This window comes from Trichoderma citrinoviride (genome assembly GCF_003025115.1).
Source record: "Trichoderma citrinoviride strain TUCIM 6016 unplaced genomic scaffold BBK36scaffold_2, whole genome shotgun sequence".
In the NCBI taxonomy this organism is placed as follows: domain Eukaryota; kingdom Fungi; phylum Ascomycota; class Sordariomycetes; order Hypocreales; family Hypocreaceae; genus Trichoderma; species Trichoderma citrinoviride.
This window is the reverse complement of record NW_020194710.1, coordinates 2,778,064-2,803,744: the sequence shown is the minus strand read 5'-3', so window position 1 is coordinate 2,803,744 and position 25,681 is coordinate 2,778,064. Positions and strand designations below refer to the sequence as shown.

The following is a 25,681-nucleotide window of genomic DNA, read 5'->3' as shown; positions in this document are numbered from 1 at the left end:
CAGTCAGCTCAGCCGGGCCCGGTAGACGAAGCTGGCTCCGGTCGTCGTTGATTTCTTCAGTCACTTTGTTTATGCGACTTCATTTCCCTTGACAGGCGGGTTTTTTAGTGAAACCGGAAACGTTCACACCGAGAGCAATGACAGGTCCGTCGCACAGACCGGAAGAAGCCGGTTAGCGTCAGCAGTTGGTGAGCCCCAAACTGTTATTGCCTGACCGGTCAACGGTTCCTCATCACTCCATCGCATGCTTGATAGCTGTTGGACTGTCTAAAAGTTGAGCAGGTTCCCTTGCCCTGAAGTTAGGAGTTTGACAAAGGTTCATACATGCAACAGCATTTCGATGCCTCGGACGACACGGTAGGCCGAAGCCATGGCCACCAACACAGCGAACTAACGGCCGTATACGAAGCAATGGCACACATACGAGTATATACGATAACGGGGGCGGATGCACGATACTATTTCCCCGACGCACTCCGCGCAGCTAGCTGTTGCATCGTTGCATCGTCGATGCTTGTCGACGCGGCATTCGATGGCTTCACATGTGAGCGGGTCATCGAGTGCATGTATTTCACGGCACTTGCAGACATGGACACACTGTTGTGTCTGCATGATATGGACAGGGCGGTGCGAAGCGGTTGGCGACAAACAGAATCTTCGCCACCCTCGCCACAACACCTCGTTATCGGCTTGTTGACAAGTGCTTTTGTCAAGACTGGCTTGACTGGTTCATGCTGGATGCATGATGCCGTAGCTGACTCAGTCATGATAGTATTACTACAAGCTCCTCATACTGGCTGCAATCGCCTCACCGGTTCGCAGCCACCGTCTGTGCGCCATGTCGTGAACGAGGACCGCGTCCTCTGTCCGAGACCGCAGTACTCATTGATTCGCGGCTCGCACCGAGCTGGACTCAGCTGAGGGAAAATTCTTGTTTCAGTCCCAGCCCGCTGTCCCGTCCTCCAGCCGTCCAATCTGTCACTTGTCATGTTGGCAAAAGATCCCCCTTGCTTCTCTGCGTGAATAGCACAACGCTGGTCAATGGGGACCGGAGACTTTGTTAGGTTTCACCAAGGCAGTGGTCCGTACGCTGTTGGACTCGGGATAATTTTCATGCGCACTGACTTCATCGTGCTTGAATCGTACGACCAGCAGACGCCGACGATTCTGGACCGCAATCTGATTTTCTTGGATATCCTGTAACTTGTAAGTGAAGGGAGAAAACTTGTGTCTCGCCGAGATCAGACAGACTAGACTGTGGAGTGACGTTTCCATTATCACAATTCATGCTATTATTGACACCGGCTTGCACACCCGAACGTCTCTGGACACTCCCTACCTACCCGGCGGGATCCCTTATTGCACAGGGAGGCCAATATTACGTGTCCAACGGCCATTATATCAGCTACATGTGCCGGGAGACTGGTTTCATGTGGGCACTATTGACCCATGTCTTGAGGTTTTGGAGCTTCGGGGAGCAAGGGAGAAACAGCCGATTACGACTGTATGAATCATTCTCTCGTGTGATACTTGCGATGTGACTTGACTTGAGGAGTGACCGGGACGTGTAAGACTGTTGATGCATCGCGGAGCAACATGTCCAAGAAGAATGGCGTTTGAAGAGCGTTTCTCATGTTGTTCTCGACTCATCCATCACATTGACTATTCACAAGCCGAGATTGCCAGTCACGATCTGGTAGGTTTGACTTTTTCCCTCGTTCCGATCCCGGTTATCTGCAAAAGCAAGCGAGTAATTTGTAATATGTCGTCTGTCACATATTACACAGATTCACGACCCTGGTGCTCATCTGCCGCCGTGTTGGCCCAACATTAAGCGACGTTGTTGTAAATTGTCAGGCTCTTTGCACGAAATAACGACAGATTTCTCTGACGCTGTCTCCAACAGCGAAGTGTATCTCGAGTATATGAGGTTTACTGTAGGTTGAGGAAACGGCATGAAATGTCATGTTTGAATTGATCACGGAAGATAGGAAATTGGGGCCATATGCTGTTGGGAACCATTTGACTTCTTTGGTGCTTGGACATCGAATTATATGCAAGGTAGACGATTGTATGGATACGGCTTTGCAGTGTAAGCATATCTTTTGAAAATGGAATGAGTAGAAACGTGTATGAAATTGAACCATTTTATATGTCATAATCGAGCTGATAAAGGCCGAAAGGCTCCATTGGGGTGAATATTCAAAGCCTTTTATGGATTCGCAGTTGGCAAATGTGTGGAGGACTTGCCATACCGACATGCCGGAAGACAATCCAGAGAATAAGTAATGAGATATATTGGCTAGACTCGCCAAGTTGCCTTGCCCAGGTATGTCTGCCATTCAGAAACAGGATTGGAAGCTCCCCATGCCATTAGGCTCAAGTACGTGCTCTTCCGGGGCTGCAAATCGGCATAAACCTCGACGGTTGAGCTCAGGAGCACAGGCAACAATCTTATCTTGCGTCGGCAACTGATGCTGGGGCATCGCAATTGCCCAAGAAGCTGTGTTTTGGTTCATAGTACTGGTATTTTTCATCAGCCATGCTCCGCTCTCGGGTGGTTGAGTTAGGAGACGTACTTCCAAGGCCTTTGTGGCGTCGCTCCAACGCTGTCGAAATGATCAGCCTCCCAGCCCAAATGGGGCAGATGCCAAACTCGGCGTAGAGCCAAAAGCATAACATTCTGACCAGCGAGTGAAGGTGTACATGGTCTTGGTTGAAGACCCTTCATTCGGAGACAAGAATCGACGTAGGAAAAGAAAGGGGCTCATGTTCCGCATCTCCGGGCTCTCAGTAGCAAAGACCGGCTCACCGTCTTCCCGAAATCGTTCAACTGCCTTATATATGGAAGTTGAGGGCTTCTCAGCAACATAGTTCGAACCATCTATGAAAAGTCAAAAGTTGTTTGCCGGAAGTATGCCGCTGATGTATGCTTTTCCTCTTACTTTCAGATGGAGGGACTTGGGATTTCACAATCGTCTAAGAAATGGAAACTATATCGGCACATTAGACCACTGGTAGCGACAAAGTCTTCACCTTGCTTTGCCTTGCTTATTTGAATCCTTCAAATCCCAAGGCAGTAGTCTCACGAGTTGTTTTCTCAAGGCCTATTGCAACTACCCAGTTCCTGCCCAGTGACCCCATTATCCTCCACCAGATTTCAGTGGCTCAAAGCCAAAGAAAGGTAAGAGTTCTTGAGGCACTTGAGGTATTGCTCCCATTACCGGATGCTACGGTAGTGCAGCTTCTAACAGGTACAAGTTCCTTTAGCCAGCCCCAGGACAGTTTGGCTCATGGTCCTTCTAAACTAAATGATGCGACACTCGAATCAGCTTCCAGATCTGCCTCTCTTATCTCTCCAAACAAAGGGCCGAATGCAGACCCGATGACAGGAGAGAAGAGTTAGCCTTTTCGCTTTCGTTTTTGTCCCCCCTCCTTCATTCATCCGTGAGCACGTGAGCAACCTCTCCATATATATTTCCTTCAAACCCCCCTTCAAATAAAACTCAGACGTACACTTTAAACAGGAGGCATTGTTCACATCTCCAAATGGCAGACAGGGGGCATGGTTGCATATGGCGATGCAAGCCAGCGTCAAGCCATCCCAACAGCTGGAATTTCATCTGGCCCCGACTGGGTACGTTTTTCGGGGCCAACCTGGAGACAATGATGACCATCATGTTACGGGCAGGTGTCACCTCCCGAAGGCCCCAAAAGGGACCTTGTTGACTGCTGAGTCTCCAGGAAAGACATTCCCCCAGGCGAACCGGACTTCACTGAAACGGGCGGAGTGGCTGATGGCCAAAGAAGAATAAGATGACTGTATTTGATTTGGTTGAATGGATGGGAGGAAAACGAGGAGAAAGGGAGAAGAGGGGTGTTGAAGAGGTTGGAGATGCGGTCTACAGGCATCTACAGAGCACCGATAGTAAGTCAATTTGAAAGCATTAATCACTCTACAGGCACTTTCATTGCGGGGACTCGCGGATATCCAACAGCAGCCTCACCTCTTCGGCTCCTAGCTGGCAGATCGTGCTGACCAGACACGAATCAGATAACCTTCCAAGCGGCATGGTTCAAGTCACCAGAAAGAGGACGGAAGGCTCTGTATTGATTCTCATTTCAAAGCCTCCATACTCGCAGTGTATTGACTCACCATTTGATTACTAGGTCTGCGAACAGGGAAGCGAGCGACAAGGCATGTCGCCGGCTACAGAAACCTTCCCGCCCGAAACCCAGCCTGGCTTTTGGACAGCCCTAGTCTCCTTCATGCTCCTCCTAGAGCTGGAGGACAAGCTGGCAAGTCACGATGAGACAAGTCACGATGTGACAAGTCTCCTTGAAATTTGCCATGGACGGGAGCGTCTGGAATGTCTTCTCTTCGTGGCACTACTGAGTGCGCAGGCCATATCAACATCATCGCACTTGCTGTATATGCAAAGCCTGTGTCTCTCGTAGCCTACAGTATACGCCATTGGAGCGAGTATTGGCGCTCTACCACTGCCTGGGACCGGAACTGTCACTCAGATGCCAGAGTTGAGCCTCGTTCAAGCAAAGGTTGAGCGGAGCACGGTTTCAACCACCTCTTGCTCCAAAGTCCTATTGTATATTACCAACTTGCCACGTTGAATATGTGAACAACAACGGCTCATAGCTTCCGTTGACACTGGGGTACAAGTCGGCTATGTGCCTTGGGTATGGTCAAGTCTGCTTGACAGAGACGGCTGCTGGCAGGACGTTGCAACGTGCAGAAATATCATTGGCACATGAATACTATTCACAACAGCATCCATCGACTCGGTGAATTGTTCAGCTCAACAATTCCACATAAGGTTCCGTTTCAGATGCCCTACTTATACCGATCATATGTATATTTATGGGCGAGTCGGCTCGCGAAACACTCACCTACCTACTCTAGTCTCTGGACACATCTCAGCGAGCAACAATTGGGAATTCAGTGCCTCCACAGGTAAGTATACCATTTCCCTACCCGTCTTCTGAAACCATGTTCTGATTGATGTAGTCGGCAACCATGAATACCGCCATTCGCGAGTTGGCCAAGAGAACGCTCGAACTACGTACTAATGTCGCAGCTCTGCAAAACGACATCTCAGCAGTGCAGCAGCAAGTCAACCAGCTGAGCAATAGCCTCGCTCCAGCAGCCCCTTCTGAGCCTGAGGTGCAGCCGTCGTCGCCGCCAGACGTTCTGCCCCTATACGCAAGAAGAATCGGTTTCGCAAATCATACCGAAGTGGAGGCAGCCTATAACAGGAACCCGGCAGATTTCATCGTCCAGGTGAAAGCCGCTCTAAGCGATAGCCTTGTGCCTTACCTCTGGGACAATGCGGAGTCCGTCAGCAGGATGAAGCGGTTCTTCACAGACGCTGGCATTACGCTTGATTTACTGGAACTGGGCGAAGTTCAGAACAAGAACTTTCGCAGCGTGGCCGAATACGACTTAGTGGTGAGGGGTGACATGGTCGTAAGGCATCTTCGGGCGCATAATTGGGTCAGAGAGGAGTTTGTGCTATTCTGGACATTATTGGAGATTTGTCGTCAGTATGGGATTGTACGTGAGTGATGGAGAAGAGCTGGGAGTTTGTTGTCTCACATGCTGCGTATAGGGTAGCTCATCCTAGACGAGGCTGTCGGTTGATGGCTCTCGAGACTTCTCGTCGACGGGAACAGTTGAATAAGGAGTCTCTAGTCAGGAAAAGAGTTGCTAAGATGCAAATAGTGTGACTTTACAGTCACATAACAGCTGCTGTTACGGATGCTACAGGGCAAGCAAGATTGCACACGGCCAAATTGAGACAAACGGATGCTCTACAACACGGGGAGACGTCTTCACTTCTTTCCAACCCAGCCTATTACAACCCTGAAGTAACCCTTTCTTACAGATTCTAATGCGAAACAGTCATCCGATCCAGAAGCTACCTTGTTTTAATTCTCTATCCTGAACTCACTATACAAAGTAAACTTCAAAAGTACACAGATGAACACGGCAAATGTCTCCTTCTACCATCTCCCTCCCTCACCCTCACCCCCTAAACAACCCAGATACACAAGCCAGACCAAAACACCCAACAAACTCAAACTGAATCCAATGCCACCAAGTCAACGCTCCTATTTGTACTATCCATTCACGACCAAGCTGCAGAAAAAAAGACAAAGCCGCGCGAACCCATTTCCTCACTCGCCACCAACCCGCGCGGAAACTTGCCAACCTCTTTCAACCTCTTCAAAACATCTATTTCCAACATTTACCTCTCCGAAGGGGCAGCGCCAGAAAGAAAGAAAGGCAAAAGCCTCCCTCTCAAGCCACTCAACGCACGTATTTCCCTAATTGGCAATTCTGAGAAATCTGGAGAGACTTTTAGAAACTCTCCTACCCCCTCTTCTCATTGTCCGCTGTTCAAGGAGGGTGCGCCATTGCTGGCTCTACCCGCAAGTTTTTCCCTCTTAGCCAGACCACCATGTGCGTAGTATCAACACTCCGGGGTAAAGACAGAGAAGAGAAGAAGTAACAAAGTCGATTATCGAAACCTAGAAGGTTCGGAGCATCCTTCTATCGACCAAGGTTCTTACATGGCTTTTCCTTCTGTAGGTCGTGTTCCGCGAACCACTCAAGCCACGTCGTCAACTCAAGTTTTCAACCATTCAGAGATTTGCAAATTCGCTTGAAAACGGCCGCTCCTGATAGATGGAACCGTCTCGTTGGGTCTGCCCTCCAACTACCCTCAACGCCCTCTCTAAATCGTGATTTCGCCTGACACCTCGCAGGCCGCTTGCATCAATCGAAATTTCTCGTCGCAGCTCCCCAGCCACTCTCATTTCCTCTTCCACGGCCGTGGCTTCAAGCCACCGTAGCACAGGCAATGTCACGCCGAGCATCATGGCTTGGTCACCTGAATCAGTGGCAAAAGCCACAGCCAGACGCGAACAAGAAAAACAAGGTCAGGGGAACTTGCATAGAGGACAACGAATAAGAAATCAATGGAAATCTGCATCAATGGGCCTGGCGGCGGAGCAAAAGACAAAGACTCACCAAACAACGCGTCCAATCAACGGGCAGACATGCGGTCTCCTGCAAATGCGCACCATCATAGGCGCAAAGCAGAATCAAAAGCGCGCCTCTGCATGATGCGCGCCTGAGCCGCGAATTGCCGAGCCCCAAGCATGTAAACCCAGAGAATGCCAATGCCATATTCCGCCCCAAAGACGGATTCGACGATCTCTCGTCTAATTGAGTTCAAGCCTTCTCCGGAGGAGAATCATGAAAACCTGGGGAAATAGAGTTCAATCCTCATGGCGATGGCTTCGTCCCGACAAGTTCCCACAGACGTCCGGCAAAGCCCCACGGCCGCTCGCCACAAGCTTTCTGTCAACCCACCCAAAACCTGGGGCCCCGGATTCTCGTCTTCTGTCGCCATCACGGACCCTTTTTTCCAAATCTTGCTTCCCAAATCTTGGAGTATCTAGTTCGATGGGGCGAAAACTGGAGATGCCCAGACTCCAGGATCTCGCCTTTCGTCGTGAACGCGGTCGTAATTTGTACGTAATTGAAACTCCACCATGGGGAAGGGGAGGAGGGTGAACCGAGAGAAGAGCTGGCTGAGCGAGTCCATCACGAGATCTGTCCTGTCAATCGTGACGAGATGCCTCCGCAGCAACCGAAGTCGTCAATGCCGGTGGACCTGGGGTTAGTTTCGCTGATGAAGGGAGGCCGCTATCGAAAGATGTCGTCGAGGCCAGCTAAAGAGCGGCTCAGCCTGGAGAGATGAGAGCTGCAAAGCTACCTTGAGGTAGAGTAGTACCACTGTGTAGTAATATGTGATTGTAAACCCAGACTGTCAAATGAACGCAGAGCCGCGTGAAATAAGCTTGAATTCAAACTGCTTCATCCGGCGTGGATACAATCCTACAGCATATGGTAGTATTCTGTGTTGCAAAGAGGTCAAGATTGTCGCAGTGACCGTCGGTCCCGAGGGCCGCTTGGCTCCTTGGCAGCTCCTGTGTCAATGAGTGCTTACGCCATGCATGAAGCCTCATGGTATCAAAGGGATGTCAAGAGTCTGACAGGCGGAAACCTGCCGCTATCTTGGGAGACATGATCAGTCTCGATTCTTTGAGGGGTTTTCCCCTCTCAAGTTGTCAACCATTGCTGCTGGTGGAGCTGCTGCCCACGACACTGCTCCATAAGGTATGGAATTGACAAGCCCACATGCGTATGCACAAAACGCGCCATGTTCCTTCAGCTTTCCCACTCTGCACCTGCAAGCGCCTGTTATTATAAGCTTGGACACGAAAGCGGAGCAAGGGAGCATGGGGAGGTTGATAGACGCTGGTCGATACTGACTCATGCCGCTGAGATTCTCTCTTGCAAAGAGATGAGATGACCAACAATCAACGCGTCATTTGCTTCCCTTGCTTAGCCTTCGATATCAACGCGGTCGGATACCCAAAAAGAGAAGAGCGACCGCGACGAACCACGTCTAAACTGGAGATATGGAGCGACGCATTGCCGGCAGCATTCTCGACACCGGAACGACTTGTGGGATACATACTAAGCGCGGCCGGCGTCTGCCTTTTCCGTTTTGCTAAAATGATTGTTACTGTCCCATTGGCACCCATCATTTCAGTCTAGGGCATCTGCTTGACTTGCCTTGCTTAGTCTTATCGAGCTGAGACAAGGCGCGGCAGCTCCGCCGCAGACTGCCAACGTGGAATCGGTCCAGGCTGCTTCGTAGCAGTCTCACCACTAGCCAGCTGATGTGCTTATCAGCTCGGTCTCTCTTCGCTCATGGCATCGGTATTATTCTCTGCATGCCGAATCACATCTCTGGCCGAGGAGACGGCGTCGCCGATCCCTGGGGAGAGTGTCATTCGCTCATCTGCTGCACCAGCCGTGCAACCTTGCCACATGCGGCTAACGGGGGCCGGGACAAACAAGTTGAAGCAGGCATCAAGCATTAGCACCCGATTTCCCCAATAGCGTTGTGCGAAGAGGTGGCATGAGATTGCAAGGGCCACTGCTGAGAGCTACAAGCAGTTAGCCGTGCTCTGTATCAAGCCAAAAGCGATGAAGCCATCGCATCATGCTCTTGGAAGCACAGAAGCAGTAGAGACATGTACCACCCCGAGGTCCGTAAGGTGCTCAAAGCTAGTCCGCAAGGTGTAATATGAGACAGCAGCAGTGCTCCGTCGTCACTGTCTCGTGTTAGTGGCGCGAGATTCGTGCTGTTCCGGCCTCGAGCAACTCCTCACCTGCAACATGCGTGTGCTACTCGTAGTGCTTCTAGCGATTCTAGAACATTGCACCCGTCTCACTCTCCGTTTGCAAGTTGCATTACGGCCTATGCTAGAGGCGCCCTCCGCGCCGCCTTGCCGTACCGGAGAATTTGGTGCTTTGCGGGGTGAAGAGAAGCCTTCGAGAGCCTCGGGATAGAGCGGAAGAGACGGGCTAGGCTTGGTAGACCAAGGCTCTCCTGCAGCCACCTTGACACCAGATAAGGCCTGCCTTGTCTGTTCCTGCGGGCGGTGCTGGACTAGGCCGGGAGGGTTCAAGGACCAAGGCGCCGTACTTGATGCTTCTGCGTTAAAGCGATCGGCGCCATCGTCCAGTAGCCCAAATCGCGTGGTGTAGCATCAGGGACGCTGCTTATGCATGTCACCAAGGCGTCCAGCTTTTGCCAGAGAACGAAGGTCTGAATGGTGTCACTGCAGACGGATAGAGTGCACGTGCATCAATGCTGCTGCGTGTTGTCGATACTCTCTCTCTCTCTCCACCTGGCATGTGCTTATCGTCAGGTCTGACTCGTTTCCTTTCCCCTCGTGCTAACGATACATACCCCGTACTGTTGCTAGTGATTCATGAGCCTGCTTGTGGTCCGTGTGTACCGCCAGTCTCGCATCTGGCGTCCTAATGGGCAGCGCAGTGGTTAGATTGATATCTGGAGAGGAGGCAAAAGCGACGCTAATGACATAGGTACAAAGCCCCTAGTATGTATCGAGTAGTATAATAGTGCTTGTCGGCGCCAAAAGTATGGGGCAATTGCTCGTCTCATCGCTTGGCTTGTGAGGAGAAGAGATAGAAGCAGAGGAGGCCATCACCGCGCAACAAACTCTCCACCGGACGCCGTCGCTTTCCCTTGCTTGGTTCGCGGTGCCTGTACGAACCAACGGGTGGTGGCACCAGGGAAGTCATGCTTATAACGCCCTCGGGCTGATTGAGCGGCTTCTAGAAGAAAATATCGCATTCTAGTGTTGAGGCTCGGTCTTGTGGTGGGCAGTTTCTGGCCTCCATGGCGTTGGGGTGTGCAACTGCTGCCGCCTATCACGAAGAGGGGACGACATTAGCCGAAGGAGGCACCAGGCGTAGCACAAGCATGGCGCCACGATGTAGGCTAGGGTGAAGCTAGAAGCATGGAGCGTTTTCTCGAGAGAATAGCAGACGAGTGTGATTGAGCTGGATTGACTACTATGGCGGGGGGGGCAACGGACAATAACGACGATATCACAGGGCTAGCCAGATAGCCCAGTTCGCCAATATCTGGTGGGCTAGCGAAGCGTATCGTACACGATCTCAGTGCGTATGTAATAGATTCGTTAGTATCAGCACGCTGTGCCGTATCTCGTCTGCATATGGCACGGCGAGCGAAACAGTCCTTGTATTTCCCCAGCAGCCTTGCTGAGGCCTTGGCCGGGCTTCGCGTCTCTGGCGCTTGAGCGGTGATCATGCAACCAGCCGTCTGCGTACTTGGCAGCTCTACACCGTCGTCTGTGCGGGATCCGGGAACGCAAGGAACCAGGCCGGTGACACTCACCCAACCATGACCAGGGTGCTCGTATTATGGTGCCCGATTCAGCACACTCACAAGTGCAGGGTCCAGTACAAGGCACTCCGGAGGACAGCAGTTCCAGTACAACAGGAGAGAACATCAAGGGACGCCAAAGACGTTGTGAGGCGGTCACTTACATGACATGAAGCAGTTAGTAGCGTCTGGAAACACGCACGTCTCATACAAGCATCCATTTCGTGCTTCATCCTTGGCGATATATTCCCTCTTGGATAGATACGAGTAGGAAGCGGCGCTTGCGGTGTTTGGGGATAGACGGTTGCCAGAAGTAAAATGACCGCCTTTTCTTGTCCTCCCAGAAACGATCGTCTGTTGGCTCACGACTCGTGTTCGCCCCGCGACCTGTGAAATTGGGCAGTCGGCGATGATACCAGAAGCTGATGGATGCAGTAGATGCGACCCGCCGGCGCATCGGGCCAAGACGACAGCTTTGGGCCAGGAAGGGCAGGTCAGCAGGGCCCGAAGCTTCCTAGAATGCTTCATGGAAGACGCACGTCGCCACCGGAGGCCCCAGATCTAATGGGTGTGTGGCCTCTAATAGTGCTAGGCTTGGAAGAGATACACCGGCTGCGGCGATGCAGCCACCAACCACATGTGATCGTGCTATCGCTCGTGGTGGAGGTCTTCACTCTACTGGAGGCGTTGTTTGCACCCGTATGTATGAAGAAATCTAGTACGAGATCCTCAGCTTCTGCCAACTGGCGCGTGCTGAGGGAGCGAACGATGAAGAGAAGGCAGCCTTGCCCGAGTTGGCTCGGCCGTCGACGAGCTGATAGTCCCGGTGGATCACAGATTGCCTCGTCGTTTGTTCAAAAGGCTATCGGAGGCAAGCGGCCGGTGTGATCGAGGCGAACTTGAGCCATGTGGCGTGCGATGGACAAGCGCAGGAGGGAGTGCAGCAAGATGGCGACCAAGCTCAAGAGAATGGAACGATTGCGGAGTCGAGTCTGGTGATGCTTGGGCAGACCCGCAAGAGACCTGAGTGCGACGGAGTGCTTTGGACAACCGGGCGAGCTGAATGACAACTGATTTTCTCTCAAGCGGTACGAGTAATGGGTATTCAGTGGCAGGAGTTTGATCGGGCATCTGCTACATCGCGGGTAGTGAATGCGACCAAGTTGTGTGAATCTCCTTTCCTTCTCCTGGGGTCGGAGTTCAAGGCTTGAGAATATTCCCGTAAAGCCTTCTGCAAGGGACAAGCAATGCTAGCAGCGAGCATCATGATGCAACTCCATCACCGAGCAGCAGCTGTCGACATGCCGGTGGGTGAGCGTGGATCGACCATCAGCTGGGAGGCGAGATAGTTGACCAGGCGAGGCGAGGCGGACCAGTGCCAGGAGCCCCTTGTTAGCAATTGGGATCCTTCGATTGGGCAGCATATTGAAGCGGTACCTGGTCGTTACCCAGGTTGCCGGGCACTTGCTCTGCTGTCCGTTTCGTTGGCCTTTGACCAAGTGCCCATAACATGGCAAGAGGGCGAGTGCGATCTCTCAAGCGGTGTGCTGGCGCTGACACGAATGAGGCAGTACTAACATCTCAAGGCTCCAGCTGGTCTCGCCGCTGCTTTTTCCAAAGAGACAAGAGTACCTTATCGAGTAGGCACTTTGCACATACATACTCTATGTACATCCGTACCGGCTTGACAGGGAGGAGGAGCGAGATCCATGGTAACCAAGGGCCGGGTGATGCCGCCTTGATGCGAATGCAAATGCAACCAACTGGACTGGCTGATGTACAGGATACGGGCAGCCGTCATGCCGTGATACCTGTCCATCTGTCCAAGGAACCTGCGACCTTGGGTAGCAGCGATCAGCGTTACCGAGTCCATGTGCGCTGCGACGCGGAATGTGCAGGTCAATGCTAACACTCAGCAGCGGCAGCCCGTGTCGTCGGTGCATCGCCAGCCGTCGCTGCAACCTTGTATCCAAGAACCCTGAAGTACGAGGCTCGGAGCACCTGTGGCAGGTTCCGGCCAATTGGCGGACTCGCCTAGGGAACCGCAGCGCCACGGCCCCCGTACTGCACAGTAGCGCCAACATCTCCACGCATCCATGAATTGCCCTTAGGCCGCAAGCGTGCTGCGTGCCCACTGAACAGCCAGCAGCCGGTGCCAGGAGCAAACCCCCAACTTCCCCGTAGGGGCAGTGGGCCTCTCTATCTGGCTCGCTGCGGGCATCACGCGGCATCCACTGATAGCGGCAGCGAAACGATTTGATAATCAGCAAGCGATACAGCGATGCGGGGACTCTTGATAACCACTGCACCCTTGGCTCCTAATATTGCTCACTCGTGCCAGAGCATGGGCAGTGGTCGCCGTAATTCTTCCGGCCGGTGGTCTGTGTGTCTTGTCTCTGATACGGCATCAGCACATGGTAAAAGCGCCTTGTCGTGGGCGATCTGGCAGCGGCAAGGTACCTCCAGTCGTCCAGTGCAGGTACAGGCAAGGCACGACCACGAGCACAAGCACAAGCACAGCGACGCAGAGAGAACGGCCAGCCAGTTTGCTTCGGGCAAACCAATAGGCCGCCAAGATCTGCACGACCAGAGACGTCTATCCATGAGTGGGATTGGGGAAGCAGGGGGGTGAGGGGCGCTCCCTCGACATGGACCGGGATCCAGCACGCGCGTAATGTGGGATGGGTTATCATCGCCTTTGTGGAGACCAAGAGGTTAGTACGAGTTACAAGGCAGAGGCCGGGGATTTGGAGCGTTTGGGAGATACGCCATACTGGATGGTGTAGCGCTCGTACCTGTATCGTACTGCAAACAGGCCGGTGTCACCAGCTCTTTGCTTGCCTGGCTGCTTGCACCAGGATCAATCGCACTTGTCTGGGCTTGTACCAGGCCAAGTACACATAGCGCAGTTAGTAAGGTATCGTACTGGGTTACCAGGATGCAGATGCAGCAGGTGAGAAGCAAGAGGCGGCAGGGATCGATGTCGCATCGAGCAGATTGCTGCTGGGCCAGCTGCGTGCTTCTGCTGTCGTCGTGGTTGGTGACGGTTCAGGTACAGGAGAGTGAAAGAGAGTACAGTAGAAGAAGAAGAGGGTTGATAGAATCATGAAGAGGCTGGACGCGTCGAGAATCGGAGTCGCCTTCAGTTCGTCTGGTGCTTCGTGCCTGCCCAATCTTCTCCGGATTGCATGTGAGGCAGGTACCTCTCCTCGAACCTGAATGTACCTCTTCGCAGTCGTCAAAGTACTGGAACAGCACCGCCAGAAGTCCCGAGTCGCAAAGGCTCCCACACACAACCGGAGCTGCCTCGTACATGACCGGTAACCTGATCAGGGACTCAAGCCGGGCAGAGTCAAGGCGATCCAGGCCTTTTTGCTCTTGGCTTGCATCAACGTGCTGCGGTCTGCTCTGCGGTGTCTCACGCTTCCCTCCCACCCCCTCCAACAGCTCACCCAACTTCGACAACGCCGACTGGCCCGTCGGACTGCATGGCAATTTGATGTGCGGGTGCCAGAGACCACCAGCAACGGCTCGAGGTACTTGCCTCGTGGCTCCAAGGTACCTTTTCCGCCTCGGTTGAAATCTTGGCTCTTTTCCTCCCCTCCTCCTTCCCACTTTCTCTTTCTCGCCTCACACCCCCCGGCGCCTCGTTTTATTCTTTTTTTTTAATCCAAAAAATAAAACAAAACGGGCTGCGAAGCTAAAAGCCTCGAACCTCGTTAGCCTCACACCAAAGACAAGCCTCCCCAAATCGCCCCTCTCCAAGCCTCCAGCCCTCCAACCCCAGACAAGCCTCTGGTGCAACGTCCTTTGGGGCCTTTTGCCATCTGGTTCCTGCGAAGGCTTCCATGCATAAATCGTCCTAGTCGACACCGCCCTCACCCGGAATCCCTGCTGCCAGCCAAAGGGTCTCTGGTCCCCCAACCGCATCGGAATTGATAAAGGTCGACCGTCCCTCGTCCTCGTCCTCACTTCTCTCCCCTCTTTCTTCTTCACCCTCCTTCTTCCTCCCCACGTGTAACGTCTCCAGCCTTGCACAGGGCAGCAGAAGACAGGCACAGCAAGACAGGACAACAGACCGACCCTCCATCATGTCCACCAAGGAGAGCGGCCTCGTCACGCCCCCCGAGAAGGGGGACAATGTCGTCGACTACCAGGCCAGCACCGCCGTCATCCCCGGCGAGGGCGTGGAGCGCGATGGCAACTGGTTCACGCGCAACGGCCTCAATGCCGATTCCTTCAAGAAGAAGCACTATGGCCCCGGCCTCGTGGAGCTCGAGCGCCCCATGAAGGCGCGCCATCTGCACATGATCGCCATTGGAGGCTCTATCGGTGCCGGTTTCTTCGTCGGCTCGGGTGGTGCTCTGAGCAAAGGTGTAAGTTTCGGCTTCTCCCCCCTGTCTCCATCCAGCTTGAAAGACGTCGTGTGTTTGCTGACAGCGCTTTGGACAACAGGGCCCTGGTTCTCTCTTCGTCGACTTCCTCATCGTCGGTATCATGATGTTCAACGTCGGTGAGTAGCTTTGCATCTTCCCCTTTCCGTGCCCATGATGGTCTTGTGGCGCTGACAATGATGCCGATAGTGTATGCCCTCGGTGAACTCGCCATCATGTACCCCGTCTCTGGTTCTTTCTACACGTACTCTGCTCGATTCATCGACCCCGCGTGGGGTTTTGCCATGGGTTGGAACTATGTCCTTCAGTGGGCTGCCGTGCTTCCGCTCGAGTTGACCGTCTGTGGTATCACGATTGGGTACTGGAATAGCGACATCTCCGTGGCCGTCTGGATCTCCATCTTCCTCGTTGCCATCATCATCATCAACGTGTTTGGCGCCCTGGGCTATGCTGAAGAGGAGTTTTGGGCGTCGTGCTTCAAGCTCGGAGCGACCGTCGTCTTCATGATCATTGCCCTCGTCCTCGTCCTTGGTGGTGGCCCCTCGGATGGCCGTTACAACGAGTACTGGGGTGCCCGGTACTGGTACGACCCCGGCGCCTTCAAGAACGGCTTCAAGGGATTCTGCTCCGTCTTCGTCACCGCCGCCTTTTCCTTCTCTGGCACTGAGCTGGTCGGTCTCGCCGCTGCCGAGTCGTCCAACCCCACCCGCAACATGCCCGGTGCCATCAAGCAGGTCTTCTGGCGTATCACCGTCTTCTACATCCTCGGCCTCTTCTTTGTCGGACTGCTGGTCGACAGCAACGACCCTGCTCTGCTCTCCGAGTCCAGCTACTCGGATTCCAAGGCCTCCCCCTTTGTCCTCGTCGGCAAGTATGCTGGCCTCAAGGGATTCGACCACTTCATGAACCTCGTCATTCTTGTTTCCGTCCTGTCCATTGGCGTCTCTGGTGTGTATGGTGGATCCCGAACCCTGACTGCGCTTGCTCAGCAGGGCTATGCTCCCAAGCTCTTCACCTACATTGACCGATCTGGCCGTCCCCTGCCCTCGGTCATTGCCCTCATCCTGTGCGGCTTCATCGCCTACGTCAGCTTGAGCGCCACCGGCCCTGTTGTCTTTGACTGGCTCCTCGCCATTTCTGGTCTTGCCGCTCTCTTCACTTGGGGCTCCGTCTGCCTTGCCCACATTCGATTCCGCAAGGCCTGGAAGTATCACGGCCACACTCTCGACGAGATCCCCTTCAAGGCTGTCGGTGGTGTCTATGGTTCTTGGCTCGGCCTCATCCTCTGCATCATTGTCCTCATCGCCCAGGTAAGAACAAGAATCCGCTCCTTGCTCAATCCCTTGTTTTATTCCAAAGATGTCGTACTGACTTGCTTGACTCCAGTTCTACACTGCCATCATTGCCGGCCCTGATGTCAAGGGCATGGGTACTGCGGAGAGCTTCTTCAAGCAGTTCCTCGCCGCCCCCGTCGTTCTGGCATTCTGGATCATTGGCTGGGTCTGGAAGCGTGAGCCTTTCCTGCGAACCAAGGATATTGACGTCGACACGGGCCTCCGTGAGCTCGACTGGGATGAGATCCGTCGCCACCGCGAGGAGGTTGCTGCCTTGCCTGCCTGGAGACGTATTCTCCACACCCTGTTCTAAAGAACTCGGGCTGAATCCTCTTTTCCCTTTTTCTTTTCTGTTTGAATGATGCATGCATGTGGTTCTTCCGTTGGGTTAGACGGCATGAAGACATGAAGGATGCAGGCTGGAGTAGGGCGACTGGGCCCGGACGACGATGATGTAACGCTGCGCATGCGACCATACCCCTGATGTCGTGGCATGATTTTTCCTGTAAACAATTAGCTTCTCTTTCTATTATACTACAAGATACCACGGGGGCCTTGAAGCCTCCAACGGGATGGGAATTGAACCAATATACCTGTTCATACATGCCAACATTGCTTTCGAATCGGTGGATCTCGTGCTTGAAGATTGGTAGATGATTTGACCGGCCCGTCTGGGCTCTGTGTTTAGCTCAAATCTCGATCGAGCTTGAGATTAATGAGTTGAGAACGGCCACCGAGACTGCTCCAATGTTGTGTGACGTCGTTTGATGGTGTAGGAGCCGATGGATATGACGTCCGACTAACATGGAATTTATTGAAGGCGGCATTGGTGGATTCGTGAAGATGCCCGTTTCGAGTGTTGCTGTAAGTAGTCAAGAAGTTTGGAAGCCGTGCATGACAAGGTTGGCCGAGGAGGTGAAGTGACGGAGACGCTGACATGATCAGGTTGTATCGGAGTCGAGCTGCCGTAAAGGGCGCGACCTAACGTCGGATCCGATGCCGAGCGCTCTCTTATGCCGACGGAGTGGAATCCTAGGAAAGGAGCCGAAAATGAGGGAATGCATTCTGAAGAGAGGGAAGAACTGAGTCGAGTAAAATCGATATGAAAATGAAAATGGGAATGAGGCGAGGAGAGTTGATGAGATTATCTGTCTTGTAGGTTGCTTTTGTCGTCCCTTGTCGGCTTTCGGTACGAGTTAGGTGAGAGAGGTGACGACATGCGGCGGTGTACTCGTACATGTAAGTAAGCTGGAGCTTATTTCTTGTAAGCTTTACAGGAGGTTTGTAAAGAAAACCGGGGAAAGAATCAAAATAGAAAAGAGGAAAAAGTAAAAGTAGAAAAAAGAAGGAGAAAGGAAGAGAAAGGAAGAAAACAAGGAGGAGAGAGAGTGAGAGAGAGAGAGAGAGAGAGAGTAGGAAGAGAATCGACAGAACGGAGGAAGCAAACGGAGGTTACTAACTTGGGGAGGACCCGCCACGCGCCATAACATGTCGTTTGCTCGTCACCTGGACTTTGTCTGGCGCGCGCCCTTGTGAGAAAAAAAATGAAGAACGGTCACCGGCCAGTCAGTGCTGATGAGTTATCCAATAGTTTAGGTGTTGCGGTGGTTGTGGTTGTGGTGGTGGTGGTGGATTTTAAAATTTCTGATAGTGTAAGGTATATATTCCCCGATTGACATGGCCGGACTTCGGCCTGCGCGCCCTACGGCGGACTTGCACTTGACATGTGCAGGGGAGGGGGCGGTTGGTGGAGAGTGGGGGGGGGACTTGGAGTATGTATGTAGTAGTAGTAGTAGATAGATTTGGGCTGAGGATCGAGCTGAGATCTATGAGATGAGATACGAACTACGGTAGACTACGGGGAGATGGGTTTGACGTTTAACATAGTGTAGTAATGTAGATGTATTTTTAGATTAGTGAGAGGGCAAGGAGGTACATACTTATTACGGCTGGGATGTGATCAAGTACGTATAAGCAAGACAGGACGCGGTGTTGTTGCGATAAGAAATGGATGTGCAATGTCCGTTTATTGCTCGATTGGGAGGCATGTCAGAGAACGAGGATGACAAGGAACAGAGGTGTTTATTATGTAAACTCCCCTGCTGCGGCATATCGACAGCAACACATCGAATCAGGAAGTCCAGGACGAAGAAAGTGTGCATATGGAACCCAACGTCAGGTGACGAACCCACCATGTTCCGTACATGTGCTTACTACCTATCACTACATGTTGCTTCCTTTTCTCTCTCTCCTTCTCTCCCTTCCCTCTGGTGGCCGGAGAGTTGAACCTGCTTCCGGAGCGGCTTCTCCAGGACAATGACTTGATATAGCATAGCCGACTCCCCCCAAACCAGTTCAAAGGGCTGTAAGTGGAGCTGACCTCGAGGTATACGCGCTTGTTTACTTCTGTTTAAAAACTTCCCTCTCAATGTATTCTCAATGGAAGCTTCTGAGTCTGATTAGAGGCATACTTTGCGCGGAGTATGCATTGGGGATATTGGGGAGTGATATGATAGAAGGTGTCAGAGGTCTAGTGCAGGTGGTGTGATATGGAGAACATGGACATATGATGTCTGTTGCGCTGCAGATGGGCGATTGCTGAGAAGGAAATTGGGAGACGAAGATGACTCACGAGTGTATATGGTTCCACGATAGAAAGATTATGGTGTTTCACTATCAAACTGATGAAAGTCAAATGGAGAGCTCTCTTCTCGACTTTTGTAAGCAGCAGTGTGGGCAGTTTACGTAGAGATGTGCAAAGCTGATCATCATTCGACTTGATATGAGAACACGAGGGCAAGCTGGCAAGACGGTAACATAGTGGTGACACGTATGATGCATGCCAGGAGTCATACCTCAACACACAACTTCTTTTGCGGACAATCCCGGTATGCCACCAGCTCTATAGGCTTATCGACCACAAGACCAACACATTAAGACACGACTAACCCAAATTTACGAACGAAAGTGAAAACGAGAAAGAAAAAGGAAAGAAGAAGGAGAAGAAATAGGAAGAGAGGCAACACGCAAAGTTCCACTATATTCAACTCAGTAATTCTGCCTCTCCACCATGGCCATGACGTCCCCCACCGCCGTCCTCGCCAACTTCTTGAGCAGGATCTTGTCGTCCGCCTCCCGGTACCGCTCCCACCCGTCCAGCCCCTCCCGCGCCTGGATGCTCAGCGTCTCGTAGCCCTGCTTGATCACCTCGGCCACCTGCTGCGTCGTCAGGTTCGCCGGCAGCTTCTTCTCCGAGCTGCCCCGCGCCGTCAGCATCTGCTTGTAGTGCGCGCCGACGCTGATGAGCGTGTCGATGGAGTTGCTGTTGCGGTTGCCCAGCCGGTAGTTCTCCTTGAAGGAGGCGAGCACCTCGCCCGACTCAAAGACTTTGTAGAAGAGGTCGTCGTAGGCGGCCGGCGTGGGCAAAAAGGCCTCGCCCGCCGACAGAGACAGTGCCACCAGGTTGACGACGTGGTCGAGTACCGTTTCGATGTGCTGCAAGTCTTTCAAGTCCGAAGCGTACGTGTTGAGGAACCGGATGAGCGAGAGCAGAGACCGGAAGAACTCGGACCAGTGGTACGTCAGCCGCGTCCGCGAGCGCGATAGATAGGAAATGATTCGCAGCATGATGCCCAGGCAGAGGACATAGAGGCTGACGTCCAGCCGCCGCTTCAGGTTGTGATTGATGCCGTCGAGCATCGTGTCGAGGACGCACGCCGCAAGCACGCGCTCCCCCTTGACCAGCGGCAGGTAAGGCTGCCGTTGTCGACAGAGCCGCACAGAGGTCTTGGACTCGTCGCTGCAAATCTTCTTGCAGATGGCCGGATCCTCAATCAGCAGACGGAACACCATCAGGTTCAGATGCGCATAATATGTCGCTCGAGACGACAGGTGTGAGTGCTGTAGGAGATACGACGTGAGCGACAGATAGCTCGCCATCGGACGCTCTCTTCCCTTTTCGGCGGGTAGGGTCACGAGATGGAAGCAAAACAGTTTGTTCGCGTGAGAGAAGTCGTACGTCGCCAACAAAACGGCGGCGTTCTGGCCGGGTCTGATGGTGTCAGTCTTCAACATCACCCATCAACGATGGTCGATAGGGCTTGGGCATAGCTTACAGCTTGGTAAACAGCTGCTTAGCTGTTGCAGCGTCATACACAGGCTTCTTCTCCGGCTTCGGGCCCGGCGTGATGGCCCCCAGCCCGATCATGTTCAGGGTGCTGCTCAACGTCCAGCCCTCGGGAAGATCATCCTGAATGTTGATGTAGTCATTCCGCAATGCCTGAGATACACCTCCGATGCAACGCACGACCTTCTGAATGACCGCCTCGTTGACAAAGTCATTCAGGCGCAGCTGATATGGGTTCTGGAATTCAAACTTGTTGTAATTGGCGAGTATCCCTAGCAGGGTAAACGGCTCCAAGCCCTGCTCAGGCTGATCCGAGCTTTGGATGAACTAACACATGATGTGGTTGGTGAGCCTGCCGTCTGGGTCCATGCTTGTGCACTCTGCCCGCTGCAACATACCTTCATAATGGATGGGAACAAGTCCCTCTGTATCATGTACGTGAGGAGCGTCGTCTGATAGGCACCCGCCGAGACGGCCAGCAGCACCTCGATGGCCTTGTGGCGCAGATCCACTGCATCGTCCCTCCGTCAGCCAAAGTTGCACAGCACCCAGCACGGTATCGAGGGGGTACACACAGTCTGTCCCATTGCGAATGATTCCATCGAGAGTGCTCACAAAGTCTGTAAACACAGTATCAACATGATCGAGGCCGGCCAGGATAGTGATGATGTCGGAGCTCGGGTGCGAGTGCTTCTTTGTCAGCACGCAGGAGAGAAAGACACTCAAGGTCTATCGAAGTGTCAGCAAGGGAAACCCGCCGGTCCCCATCCACGGGGGCTCAACCCAATGATCGTAGCACTGCGCACGCACATCAAGAGCGTATAACGGGGCCAAGCCCTTGCCATTCTTAACCGCCGCAATCGCCTGGCTGAAGAGCTCTCTCGTCCGCTCCTCGAGGAGCAGCAAATCGGCCGGGTGGATGTCGTTCAGGATCCTCCTCAACGTCGGCCGGTCGGGTCGCAAGAGGAAGAACTCCCTCCAGAAGCCCTCGGACTTGTCGCCGTCGTCGTCCTCCTAGCACGCCGCCTTCGATCAGCATGAGCGCATGCCAGAGAAAAAGTAGAAGAAACGGATATACAGCATGTAGCGAATGCGAATACCTTGAAGCAGAGCGAGTTTAGCTAGAGTATCCTGTGCAGGGAGAGAGTGAGAGAGGCGGCTGTGGGCAAACCTTGAAAAGGGCCGAGTAGAGCTCGATGATCTTGGGAACGAAGACCTCAGGCTGAGGCTGGCGAGTCAGTGGTGACGCCTCCATGGGATGCGACGTTGGCGGAACGGGGAGCTACGAGCTCCTGTCATGACAGACGGAGGTTCGAGAGACGACGTGGATGTCATTATCGCGACCCTGGACGGTGGGGTGCGATATGAATAACGGGAGATTGCACGCCAAGCACTGTATAAGAGCACGAACAATGGGATACGTGTACAGTGTTTACAATCAGAAGTACACTGTAACATTCTATTCAGCTGTCAAGCCAATCATGTTCTTCAATTGACTTCCCAGACAAGTTTGTGCTGCCTTGCTTGACAGCCATCCAAGGCTTGCGCTGCCAGAGCTGCTCTGGAGGTGTTCCTCCATCATCTTGGAGTGATAGTCAAACTCGCTTCTCGCTATACCGATGAAAGCTGAGGTAGACATCGAATAGCAGGACGACGTTGATACCGACGAAGTAGAGCTTCAAGCTTCGGCATTAAGCGACACTTTACACGAATCGGACTTGACACCGCCCGGAATATCAAGGTAATGATTGATTGAAATGATATTGTATTTTTGGTGCAAGATTTTAAACTTTTTCTGGGGAATTTGTGTGTAGTCAATGCTTGTGCCTTGTGGCACTTTTCCACCTCTCTACTGCAGCAACTCGAGCAACGCCAGTTTTGAGGGCTTAAAGAGATAACCATGCGCCTTGCCCATGAAACCCGCCATGGGCGACGCGATGCCCCCCGGACACGATATCGCTCGTATCTCCTGCCGAGTTGCCGCCCATTGTCGAATCTCGGGCCTTTCCCGGGATCAGCGATTGAAGAAACAGTCAGCTGCAGAGATGCAGCTCGGCTTGCCCCTATGTGCAGAGCAGCCAACAGCTTTTGTCGTCTTGGCCCAATCTTGACGACCTTTTGCAATACCAGGCGTCCCGTTCGGCCCCTTCCGACAGCACTCCCCATTCATCCAATATCGTAGTCGTACACAACACCTGGCCTCTGATGTAGTGTCAGTGCCGAGGCACGCCGTTTTGTGGTAAAAGTGAGATCGCTGGTAAAGAGATCATGGTCCGGACTCCCTCCTCTTAATCTCATCGTGCTTGTTGAAAATTCATATTCCTCATCTGCCATCCGCAGCCGTATTGCGTTTAAATCAAGGCTGCGCCACCGGACTCGATGGCCTCGATCTCGCTCAGGTCGATGGGGCGGCGGCGGAAGCGGGCAGGCAGCTCGGAAACGTCAAAGGCGACGCCCTTGGGAGGCAGAATGGAGCCGAGCTGGTGGCCAGAGGAGCCGCCAATGCCGGCATCAGCACCGCCGATGGTCTTCTGGAGGGGGCCGTGCTGCTGGGCGTGGTCACGGTAGGCGCCGAAGGAGTTGTGCCGGGCAGCCGCATCGCCGTTGCCGTAGTACGCAGTGAAACCCTCGGGAAGCTTGCCGGAGGGAGAAGCGGGGTGAGGCTGAGGAGTGTGGTCGATGGAAGCTGAGCGAGGGGGAGAAAAAAGCTCATGTCAGCACACACAACGTCCTTGATCGTCCTGGGAGGGATGAGGGCGATTGGTCTTACAGGGAATGGTCCGGGGGCCGAGGAATCGGATCATGGGAGTCCGCTCGGCGTGGACAGCGGCCTGTCGAAGGGCTCTCGTGGCGAACATGGTGATGTGAGTGAGGAGATTTGAGTGGTGGAGGAGAGGTTGGAAAGCTGGCGGCGGGGTTGTCGTGATCTGATATCAGATTGTTGGAGGCGTATGTAGGTCTCAGACGGAAAGCGGAATCGAGATCCAAACTCTGGGGAGCAGCGAGATACAACGAGTATAGAGAGAAGCTGGGGAGAGACAATGAAGAAGCAAAGTAGTGGACGGGAGGAGTCGCGCGAGAGTGGAGGTATCGCGGATTAATAAAACAGAGCACCAGGCCGGAGGGCCGGAGAGCGATAGCAGGAGCGAAAAAAATTAGAAAAGTTGGTGCGTAATGGCATCTTCTGCACGGCGCTCCAATTGGGAAATGCCGCCCACAGCCCACTGCACTGGCCTGCACATGCTTTAGGCTGCAAGGACGGCCCTAGCGCGCCCTTTGACACCTAAAGCACCTACAGGGCCTAGGCGAGACAGCGCCTACAGCACCTGCGGCCGCTGTAATTGGTGCCGGCCCAGCGTCCTCGTCCGAATTCGGGATCTCGGAGACGGGCGACCAAGCTCTTCGATTCGTCTTTTCCCCCATCCCCCACAGTTCGAAGCAGAGTCCACCCACACCAACAAACTCCGGTCTTATCAATCATGCCACGCATCTCCTGATTCAGTCGCCGGAACCTGCTCGCGTGCAATGTCCGACATGTTTCCATCAGATGCCGGTCCTCCCCCATACAAACTGGAGATTCCGGAGCTGCTGCAAATGTCAGATAATACAACGACAGCCGCCGACCCGACGAGACCTGACCGGCTCGATGCTCGACACCCCCGCTCACTCGACTCTCAAAACAAGGGCCTACGGTAGGGTCTCGCGGAGAGAATCGGAGCAGCAGCGGCCTCATCCCGCGTCGTTAAACGCCAAAACAAGGACTCGAGTCGTGTCTTGAACAAAATAGTAGTTGTGCGGTATCAACGCCATGAGCCCACCAGCGAATAAGCTTACCAGACTGACCCGGTCGTGTCTCCGGATTCATATGACCAAGAGGCGCTGCCTGTCTTACTTCTCTGTCCTCACCACACAAGTACTGCCGCATCCTCTCTTGGTGGCATGTCTCAGAGCTCCGGATACTCACGAGAGCCAACTCGTTCGCTCCCGTTCCGTCGCCCTGCATGCATGCCTTCTCCACCTCCACACATTGCGAACCCGGTCAGCCCTGGCCGGGCCGGCCATGCGCTCGAACCCCGCGAATTTCTACAGTGCAGCACTCCGTACGATTGCCCTCTTTTCTTCTCTCCTCTTCCACGTTGGTTCGCGCTTACGACGCGTTGCTGCAGCAAGTGTGAGTGGGCTATTCCGAGACCCGGACAAGGGCGTTTGCTGCAGATGTTTGCATGTGGTTGTTTGCTTGCTGCATCTTTCTCTCATGTCGCTGGGAGCTACCCAAACGGGTTATTCGGCGTGAGGACTTGCAATGTCGGCATCGGATTTCCAATTTCGTTGTAGCAGTATTTCCATATTACTTGTCCACCATCAGCAGCCTCTATTTCTGGATTCCGGAGCCGCCAACGCCGTGGAATGCTGCTGAACAAACCCATCAACGGCATTATCGGCCTGTAGCTCTGCTGCTTGATGCTTCAATTTCATCGGCTGCTTACAAGAAACGTCGACGTAAAGAAGCAGTATCTCTGCGCATCCACCGAGAGCCGATCTCCTCCCCAGTTTTTCTCTGGTCCAAAGGGAATAGACAAGACAGAAGTCATATGGCGCAATCTAGACTGCATGGCACGGCACAGCTTCCTCCCCCGCCCTCCTCCCCTGCTAATTCGAACTTCGGCATCTACTTTTGTGTCGAGGACGAGATTGCTTACCATTGCCCGAATACGTACTCCGTAATACGCAAGTAACATTCATGAGCCATGTAGTATTCTGCTCTGCTCTGCTCTGCTATTCTGCTTTGACCACCGCCAGCCGTAGAAAGTAGTCAACAAGTTTCATCTCTAAGAGAGAGAGCTCGCACTGGTGGGATGCCGAGGAACATGGGGATTACTTGAAAATTGTGAAATGCAGCTTCTCGACACTTGACAATCAACAGGCCCAACTTCCGAACACGTCCACAGCACGCGTTGTCGATTCCCATGCGCTTTTACAAGTACCACCACTTTTTTTTTTTTTCTTTTTTTT

The 25,681-nt window shown here is 53.2% G+C and overlaps 4 protein-coding genes across 4 annotated transcripts; 2 read left to right on the top strand and 2 right to left on the bottom strand.

Moving 5' to 3' along the window:
• Positions 1–5,032: 5,032 nt before the first annotated feature.
• Positions 5,033–5,907, top strand: BBK36DRAFT_17417 (hypothetical protein; the record flags this gene model as incomplete). The annotated part of the gene is made up of 2 exons (XM_024897840.1): positions 5,033–5,573; positions 5,783–5,907. 2 exons carry the CDS (start codon positions 5,033–5,035, stop codon positions 5,905–5,907), a joined length of 666 nt encoding a protein of 221 aa, XP_024753404.1.
• Positions 5,908–14,905: 8,998 nt separating this feature from the next.
• On the top strand, positions 14,906–16,855 carry BBK36DRAFT_1110490 (hypothetical protein; the record flags this gene model as incomplete). The annotated part of the gene is made up of 4 exons (XM_024889593.1): positions 14,906–15,190; positions 15,270–15,327; positions 15,398–16,518; positions 16,595–16,855. 4 exons carry the CDS (start codon positions 14,906–14,908, stop codon positions 16,853–16,855), a joined length of 1,725 nt encoding a protein of 574 aa, XP_024753403.1.
• A 2,735-nt stretch (positions 16,856–19,590) lies between these two features.
• BBK36DRAFT_1134436 (DUF1741-domain-containing protein) lies at positions 19,591–21,971 on the bottom strand (the record flags this gene model as incomplete). Its single annotated transcript, XM_024892308.1, has 6 exons — positions 21,839–21,971; positions 21,479–21,684; positions 21,244–21,397; positions 21,067–21,179; positions 20,658–20,995; positions 19,591–20,593 (listed from the first exon to the last, which is right to left on the bottom strand). The coding sequence occupies exons 1-6, from the start codon at positions 21,921–21,923 to the stop codon at positions 19,591–19,593; spliced, it is 1,899 nt and encodes a 632-aa protein (XP_024753402.1). The 5' UTR covers positions 21,924–21,971.
• A 1,048-nt stretch (positions 21,972–23,019) lies between these two features.
• Positions 23,020–23,526, bottom strand: BBK36DRAFT_1109766 (hypothetical protein; the record flags this gene model as incomplete). Its single annotated transcript, XM_024889509.1, has 2 exons — positions 23,020–23,354; positions 23,439–23,526. 2 exons carry the CDS (start codon positions 23,524–23,526, stop codon positions 23,020–23,022), a joined length of 423 nt encoding a protein of 140 aa, XP_024753401.1.
• Between the last annotated feature and the right edge of the window lie 2,155 nt (positions 23,527–25,681).